The sequence below is a fragment of the Thermobia domestica genome, chromosome 6 (assembly GCF_964235325.1).
Source record: "Thermobia domestica chromosome 6, izTheDome1.hap1.1, whole genome shotgun sequence".
Taxonomy (NCBI): domain Eukaryota; kingdom Metazoa; phylum Arthropoda; class Insecta; order Zygentoma; family Lepismatidae; genus Thermobia; species Thermobia domestica.
The window spans coordinates 200,993,911-201,003,422 of record NC_137459.1 but is presented as its reverse complement, the minus strand read 5'-3'; the positions used below and the strand labels follow the sequence as shown (position 1 = coordinate 201,003,422).

General features: G+C 37.3%; 1 protein-coding gene across 2 annotated transcripts in view; it reads right to left on the bottom strand.

Moving 5' to 3' along the window:
- Positions 1–966: 966 nt before the first annotated feature.
- Positions 967–9,512, bottom strand: part of LOC145688400 (uncharacterized) — a 484,478-nt gene continuing 475,932 nt past the window's right edge. For both annotated transcript variants that reach the window (XM_081762582.1, XM_081762583.1), the window contains one exon: positions 967–1,436. In XM_081762582.1, coding sequence (XP_081618708.1) covers positions 1,218–1,436 — 219 coding nt within the window. In that variant the 3' untranslated portion in view covers positions 967–1,217. The remainder of the gene's footprint in view (positions 1,437–9,512) is intronic.

Sequence of the window (9,512 nt, the reverse complement as noted above, 5' to 3'; positions counted from 1 at the left end):
CTACTAAAACATGAAGTTGATTCATTGTACTTCAAAATATATTATAGTTTAAGAAAGGGGGAATATATCTTTCCAGGCTGGAAAGGCTGGATTAAACCTATAGACAGGAAAGTCAAAACGTAGAAGGGGGAAATTCCCAGGCTCCCTGACTACAAATAAACCCCTGATCATGGCCACTCCATTAGAAGTTTGCACTAAAGAGCAACATGAGCAGTGATCCGGTTTCTGTAGTCGGAAAGTGTATCAGGAGCCATAACAAATTTACATACTATGTGTCGCTTCATCAATAGTCACTCCCCTGTCCAACAGAACAACATCACGTGCACGCTCAATGTTGTCATCATTTGTAGCCGTAGATAGTCGTCCGGCTCCTTCCTCGTGTGTAACATTGTGCGACCATTCTTTATTTTTTCAATCCATTCGTAGACATGCCGTTGCTGCAAAACACTGTTCCTGTATTGTGCCGAAAGTCTTTGATGGATTGCGGCCCTTACTACACCTTCCAACCACAAAAAAAAAATAAAAAAATAAATAAATAAATAAATAAATAATAATAATAATAATAATAATAATAATAATAATAAATAAAAACGGATCACTGTCCGTTGTTTATCTTTTGTGCAAGCTTCTAATGGAGCGGCCATGATATATCTGCAACAAATGGAAAACGAATTAAGAAATTAGGATCAGACTTCCATAGCATGGCCACAACCGCATTGTAATTAATAAAATAAAGGGGGACAGAGGTCAACATGAACAATGTAAGATGATTTATGTCCAAATTGCTGATAATTTTTGACTTACCCTCGTATTATTTATTTATTTATTTATTTTGTTTTGATGTAGACTCCACTATGCACTTAAGATATGAGTTTATCTAAATGCATCTCAAATCTATTATTAACCAATCTAGATAAAAGAATCTAACTTACGTCCATTTCTAAAATAAAGTATACACGCATTACCACTTGTGAACAAGTTTTCTCCTGAGTCGATTTGGTTACAGACAGAAGTGGTAAAATGAATAAATTATAATTAAAATGTTAAATACAAAAGAGCACATATGGATTTAATGTCAATTTCACCATTAACATACAATGCACACGTTATGAGTCATAGAACACTTTCATGGTTGACAAAGTTACTCAGGAAGGACCAAACAAATATCACGTGAGAAGCGTTTCACAGATATTACAAAAAAATCAAAATATTTCTGGCTAATCTTCATATTGAAACCATTCAAAATACAAATCCATGTTTTCATCTTTAACTCTATTAGCTAATTGTACTTTATGCGTCTTAGTAATGTTAAGACAACTCCATATCCTGAGAACCGTGAGATCATTGTCTTCATCGAATAGTGCATGGAGACTTCGTGCTGTTATCGCGTGACAATGATCCAAAGTCACATGTGATAACTTCTTCATTGGGTTCACCTACGGAGAAAAAAAAAGAAAAAGCTGTCATTAATAATTCATGTGAAAACAGACGATAAAAGCAACATTAAGACATTAATGTATCACTTCACTGAAACATTCTTTATTATGCTTCCTTCTTACTAATGCCTTCTCAAATGTGGTCAAAGTGTGTTATTTCCGTTAACTATTGGTAGCAAGTTAGACGCAGTTTAAACGATATTTTCACTTAGTCGATTTGTGGTCGATTCAGTTGAACTAACGTCACTTTCGGTTCAGTCGACTGTGTAAGCAGAACTAAATCGCCTGTTGGTCAAAGGTAACGAATCAACTGGGGACCTTACTGAAAGATATTCTATTTTGGGGGTTGAATCAATCAGATCGATCGGCAAAGTCGACTAGGTGGGAATGCAGCGTAGGACGAAAGCCTCTCATCCGGAATACGAATTAAACTTCAGCTCAGAAACCTGATTCGGTCCTACGCCACTGCCATGAAATAACGTTAAATAATGCGCCTTTAAAAAGTCATTCTGTTTATTTTTTTATTTTTTTTTTTAATCTGTGCTACTACCAATTATAAACTGTCGATCCTATGCCCGTAGATTATATGCGTAGACTGTGTGCGATCGAAACGACACACTACTGAAATGGTACAGGACTGAAACGGCATACGGCCGAAACATCGCACGTTTGACACTGCGTAGAGTTGACTGCAACAAAGATTTGCTTCTTAAAATCAACCAGAGCTCTGCCAATTAATTTTGAATTATAAGGATTATAAGATATTCACATCAATATGAATAATTGTGAGCGAAAAACAATCATAGTGCTAAATGATAGTGGATGCAAGATATAATTTCTTGTGTGCTTGATCAAGAACATTTTATTTCGACATCTATAAATAATAATAATAATAATAATAATAATAATAATAATAATAATAATAATAATAATAATAATAATTATTATTATTATTATTATTATTATTATTATTATTATTATTATTATTATTATTATTATTATTATTATTATTATTATTATTATTATCGAATGCTCTATAACATTTGCAGTTTGTCACTGATTGCATATGTTCCCTACGTATTCCGAATGTTACAAGCGTATACTTATGAATACATACGAAACGTACGTAGACGTATTAATACATCATTGCAACGCAGATTCTTGTGAAGCCGCTTGGTCAACATTTTAGAGGTATTTTTTTATGTGTAGTGTAGGAAACTTACCTTAGGTTAGACCATTTTAATTAATGTTCATTGTGAGAAAATTTCCTGTCACTACACATACCAATGGAATTCATTAAAAATATAGGAGACAAGGGAAAGAAAGAATTGTGGCGACTATGCAATGAAATATATGAAACAGAAGAATGACCAAGAGACTTTCTGAAAACGATCATGATACCGATGGCTAAGAAATCGAACCCAAAGAAATGTGAGGATTATAGAACTATTAGTCTCATATCTCATGCAGCTAAAATTCTGCTCCGAATACTGAACAGAATGTTATATGGAAGAACAAATACAGATGTTGAGGAAGAGCAGCTCGGGTTCAGAAGAGGCAAGGGCACAAGAGATGCTATTGGATTATTAAGGGTGATCGGTGAAAGATTTATAGAAAAAGGGAAAGAGGTGTATGTTGTGTTTATTGATCTAGAAAACGCTTTTGACCGCGTGAATTGGGAATTGTTGTTGGGAGTTCTACAAAGATAGGGTTGGAATGGGAAGATAGAAGACTCATAAGAAACTTATACAGGAACCAACAAGTAAGTGTTAGGATAGGGGAAGAACTGACGGAAGAGAGTGCAATTGCAAGGGGAGTTCGACAAGGATGCTGCCTCTCGCCAACACTATTTAATGTCTATCTAGAAGAGATAGTGAAAAAGAGTTTACATGATGATGACGGCATTTCGGTAGGAGGTAGAATGATTAGAAGCATAAGATTTGCAGACGATATGGCGCTTGTTGCAGAATCTGAAAAGAAAATCAATAAAATGTTAGAAGAAATGAGAAAGGGCTTCAAAGAATATGGGATGAGAATAAATGTTAGAAAGACAAAAGCCATGGTGATTGAAACGAAGGGGTCTGTGTCAAATATAAAAGTGGGAGGGGAGAAAATAGAACAAGTGAATAGTTTTCGATACCTGGGTAGTATTCTTAGTAATGACATGAAATGCGAACGTGAAATAAATGCAAGGATAGGAATGGCGAAAGAAGCCCTTAAAAGAAAGAAAAGTCTGTTTTGTGGAACCTTGAACAAAGAGTTGAGAAAAAAGACTCATAAAATGCTTCGTGTGGAGTGTTGTACTTGTATGGGGCGGAAACGTGGACATTACGTAAAGGTGACGAAAATCGACTGGAAGCCTTCGAAATGTGGGTGTGGAGAAGAATGGAAAGAATTAGTTGGGTCAAACGGAAAACGAATGAGAGAGTGTTAGAAATGGTGGATGAGAAAAGAACACTTTTAGATATTATTAAGAAGAGGAAGAGAAACTGGTTGGGACATTGCCTAAGAAGAGATTGTATCATGAGGGACGTCCTAGAGGGTATGGTGGAGGGAAAGAGAGGGAGGGGGCGAAGGAGACTACAATTAATGGATGATATTAAAACAGAAAGATCATACGCGAAGGCGAAAAGGTTAGCGGAGGACCGTGGAGCATGGAAGCTTCTCAGCTGCGGCAAGTGTCCTGCCAATAAAGGCAGAATACCTATGATGATGATAATGACTCATTCCCTGCTCCATCTACCTATTCTAACGATGACGTCCTTGGGTCAACAATGAAAATAATTTAACTTCTTCTGGGTAGTTGACTGCCATGTATATATTGCAGATTCCGATCTACAATGTGATAATGTTGCGTAGAAGCCGATATACCGACCACGCATCATTCACTCGTCAATGTGCGCGATATAGGTGTCGATAATCTTTCATTAAACATAGTTCAAATTAGAGAGATTGTTTTGAAAATGTAACGATTATACTTTTACGTAACACCAGAATTGCATCTTTAATTTCTTAACAACTTTCTGTACGTAGAATTACTAACATTCAAGTTGTGCCAGTGCTAACAACACTAAGGATTGACACTCGCGCTATGTTCCACAAAGTTATTTTATGAAAGTGGTAATTGATTCTTGCTTGACGTCAATCCAAAATCGCCACTTTAATTTAATAACTTTCCATGCCTAGGAGCACTAAACGGTACAAATCTACCAACAACGACTGGCATTCTTTTCATTTTCTTCAAAACTTTTTTTCTAAAAGTTGCTATTTTGGCTAGACATCAAACAAAAATCACCACCTGAATTCGTTAATGAATTTCACTACGTAAATGCACTAACATTATGTTTGTAGCACTAATCAGCAGTAAAGTATCATTAACGAATGATTCATTCACATCTGGCGGGTGGTGTTGGATATTTTGCTCACCCTCTATTAGAATTATTATTTAGTTAGTATCGAAAAACTTTAATCAATTATTAGTATTTATTGATGTTTACATTTATTTTGTATCCCCAAATTCGAGGTGTAGGACATGGACGTATTCTGAGCAGTATCGACCCTACAGAGTGTCGATCGTACGCCGTTTCGATCTTAAGCCGTTTCTGTTCTATACCGTTTCAGTCGTATGCCGTTTTGGTCCTATGTCGTTTAGACCGTATGGCCTTTTTTTCTACATACCAGTATCTTCAAGAGAATGATCGTTACTTAATATTGGATGATTATAAGTAAATGCAGAGAAAACTAAATACATGGAAGTTCGACGCGATCGTAATACTACAAATTATGGATACGTTAAAGTGCAAAATAATACTTTCGATAAAGTGGATACTTTCAAATATCTAGGAACAATATTAACAGAACAAAACCATATTCACGAAGAAATTAAATGTCGACTAAAACCAGAGAATTCATGTTATTACTCAGTTATTTTTTTATTGTCGCCAATTCTGTCGAGGAAATTGAAGCTTAAAATATATAAAACAATAATCATGCTTGTTGTTCTGTATGGTAGCGAAACTTGGTCGTTTACACTCAACAACGCGGACTGAAAGTATTTGAGAATAAAATTCGAGACGAATATTCGGACCTAAGAGGAACGGGAATGGGGAATTTTGACACACGGAGGATAAGTGTCCTGACGTGGGGTTAAATTTCGAAAAGCATTCACACTAAACTCATTTTCCACAATCAGCCCATCAATGCTGCGAATTACGTCAGCGTATTGCAAGATATATTTGTACTTTATGTGAAGCTGGCTAAGTGTCATGGGACGTCACGTACTTAATGAATGTATAGCAATGTCTTATAGAATACAACATCAACAGGAAGACGCAATAGAGCAGCGTTTTCCAACCGGTGTGCCGCGAAAGAATATCAAGCTTAAGTTGCACTTTAATTTTGAATCGTGCAGCATCTTGTTTTACTTACTTTTTTTTTTAAGTGTTACCTTCGTATATTATTATTAAACAATTGTAACCCTCAATACATATTATTGAAAAATTTTTATATTACTAATATTATTGAACAATTGTAATCTTCATATAATATTTAAAAAATGTAACGTATATTAACCAAGTTAATAAATTATAAGTTTCATACTGTGCTACTCTTCTGTACATTTTTAATGTAGAAAAACGTATTTATCATTGTTATGACCATTATTTCTTCTTTATTGTTGCAGATTCTTTCGTAACTTGAAATTTTAAATTTTCTTTCAATCCTTTCGACAAAGCAAACATGCATACAGATTACCTACATTTGTGTTTTAAAAGTTCAAGAGTTGTTCGTTCTTTATTTAGTGATCTTCCTTCTTAGTAAAAGGTTGAATATAGTTTTCGAAAAAAAACGTGTATTTTAAATAAACTGAGTCTTATATTTCATTGCAATTGTTTTCTATTTTTAAATTAGAATAAAAATAAGCATAATGATTTACCAATGTAGAAAACAGTGATCGAGCTTTATTCTCTGTGAGAAGGAGATCAGTAATGACAGAAAAAAATACCACGGTATTTATATTTACAAATAATAATATATATGACTGTGCCATGAGAATTCAAGTTACACCCGTAGTGTGCTGCAAGTTGAAAAAGGTTAGGAAACGCTGCAATACGCTGCTGGGAAACGCTGCGGATTTGAACTTCGCCGTATCCTGGACAAACCCCCGAACATTAATTGTATAGAAAGCGATTGGTATCTCCTACAATTAAAGTTTCACAGATGACCATACACGGGAAAACTAAATATTTACTTGAGATGATCTCTGATGAATGATATGAACTATGACTTCACCATGCCAAGCAAAACTGAAACTTTACGTGCTGCCAAATGTTGTTGGGCCAAGTTCTAACTCTAGCACCTGCAACGATTTCGTCTTGCTCTGGTACGTAGTAATGACTAGTGCTCTCAAACGGGTCGGGTCGGGTCAGCCGGGTCAGTTCGGGTCGGGTTGGGTCAATCGGGTCAGCTCGGGTCGGGTTATCGGATCGGGTCACTCGGGTCGGGTCAGTAGAGTCAGTTCACTTTGGTCAACTGAGTTTAGGTTGAGCTTAAACTCGGCTGGAGTCGAAAACTGCTGTCTTTCACTAGCTGCCTAATTAAAGATAGCAATTTTCAATTGATTTTATAGAAACCATAAATCTATTTTGAGCACTTGCAGGTAGTTTTTTTTATGGTAGATTTTACTTGTGTGTAATTTAATTTTTAAATGTGGAAGGTTGATTTTACCAACCGAATATAATATTAATATCTACCCCAATATGGAGTCTGGATTTAGAACAAAACTAGAAGTTGTTTAAGGAAGGCCAAAATAAAGGTTGGATATGGACGACCAAGCCCAAGCAGGGCCGCGGTGGCTCAGTGGTAGAGAATTCATCTCTGGTGCTTGGTGCCCATGGTTTGATCCCAGCTTGTGCTAAGTGGGCTTTGTGGTGGGAAACGCTGTGTAGTGGGTTTTCTCAGGGATCTCCTGTTTCCTCCCACTTTCTTCATTCCACTATTTTATTCATTTCTCATGGCCACCATATCCCTTAGCCTCGGTGCAGAATCGAGGGACCTTAAACTGAATATTTCATTTTATTTCACCAAGCCCAAGAACATCGATACAAGAACAAGATAAAGATTGGATATGCAAGACGAAGTGCATAGTAATCTTGCTGTTGGTCTTGTTTTGGTGATCACCAAGTAGCGATGTGCATATTTTCTTGCTTTCCGTATAGTACGAAAGACCATAATCAAAATCACACTTGGTCTTCGTTTGTACCGATGAGGCGAGCATTCTTGGCTCTTGTATAGCATGAAAGACCACCAAGACTACGAAATGCAGGACCAAGACAAAGAATAAGACGCAATATTGATGACCAAGACCCAGGGTGCGAATTGTTTGAATTTCATTTGTTGGGCTGAAAGTGATGAAATAAAATTAGTACTTTATAATTAATTATCATACTGTATTTTGAAATTTTAAATTACAAAATTCATATTATATATCTTCTTACTTGCAATTATATATACTGTAAAATACGTTTTAATTACCGAGAAAGAAAAATCAAAGTGGCGAGGTTCCCGGAATCAAAAGAACCTATTTTGGAATGAAAGTTGAAGGGTTGGAAAAAATCGCAGGCGTTCTCCCGTTTCCTCAACACTTATCATTGTAGTTAAACGATTTTCTTTTATCTTTGCCAAGAGGCTCTTGCTACTGCCTTCCGAGAAGACCCCCTGCCGTCCGAGCAGGTGAGAACCTTGAAGAAAAATTTCGTCACATAGAACTAAAGCAAGAAAAAACATTTCTCCCACGTCGGACATCGGTATCAGTTATAAAAAGAAATAACCAAACCTCAAAAGTGCCAAATATTCATTACGATGCATATAAAAATCCCCCGCTTGATCTAGCTAGTGGTTAACGTGTAAGACCGGTACACGTGGTCCGGGTTTAATTCCCAATGGGAGTGCATTTTGGCGTTCACCCAGTGTCGTGACCATAGTGCTCTCAAACTGGTCGGGTTGTCGGGTCAGCTCGGGTCAGGCAACTCGGGTCGGGTTGTCGGGTCGGGTCAGCTCGGATCGGGTTATTCGGGTCGGGTTGTTGGGTCGGGTCAATCGGGTCAGCTCGGGTCGGGCTGTCGGATCAGGTCAATCGGCCCGGATCACGGGTCGGGTCACTCGGGTCGGGTAGGGTCAGTCAATTTGGGTCGCGGGTCGGGTCGGGTCGGGTCGGTCTTCAACCCGGCCCGACCCGTTGAGAGCACTAGTAATGACCACATAGCCATTTTGGGGATGATTTTTACTTATGTTAGGGTAGTGTAATTGATTCTTTTAAAATACAGACTGGCACAATAGTTTGGGGATCGGCACCAGTTCGTAGACCGATAGTTGACAATTGACAGTTTACCGTTGAGCGTTGCCAGTTTCTATGGAAAAAAAAGAGAGAACACTGCTTCAATTCACATTTGTCAGTTTTTTGCTGAAAGAAGTGTCATAAAATTCAAGCAACATTCCAAAATTGGATGCCTCTCCGGTTTCGTTATTTGTTCTGAAATGTAACTTGCTTTGGTACTTACGAGGGAACCTATCCAAGTGCAACTCTGACTTCGAGTCGAGACTATGGCCGTTGAATACCTTGTTCCAAAAGAACATAACACGAAAAGTGATACATCCTCGATCGCAACCGTTGCGAATATATAAGCGTGAAAAGTTAGAAATTGAGCTTCAAACTATACATTACAAAGTCGGATCCCGGGTCAGATTTTTCGGAAACGGTCGGGTAAGGAAACTCAGCGAATACATATCAAATTAGTGTGGGGAGCACAGCACTTTTTGAATGAAAAATTTGTGTCCCCGGGCCACTCGCAGGGTTCCAGGCCGGGTCCAACTCAAAATTTGCAAATGGAACTAGGGGTCAAGTAGCATATTGTGTGAAAGCTATTGTTAAATAAAAGAAGATAGAACAAATCTCAACTCTCTACGATAACCCTGTGCAAACGGGCAACTGGTCAAAATGTCAATACAAGAAATGAAATCTTTGAGTTTTACGTCCCACGTGTATGCCGGTTAGGCTAAAGAAGACGGTGATGATGAGTA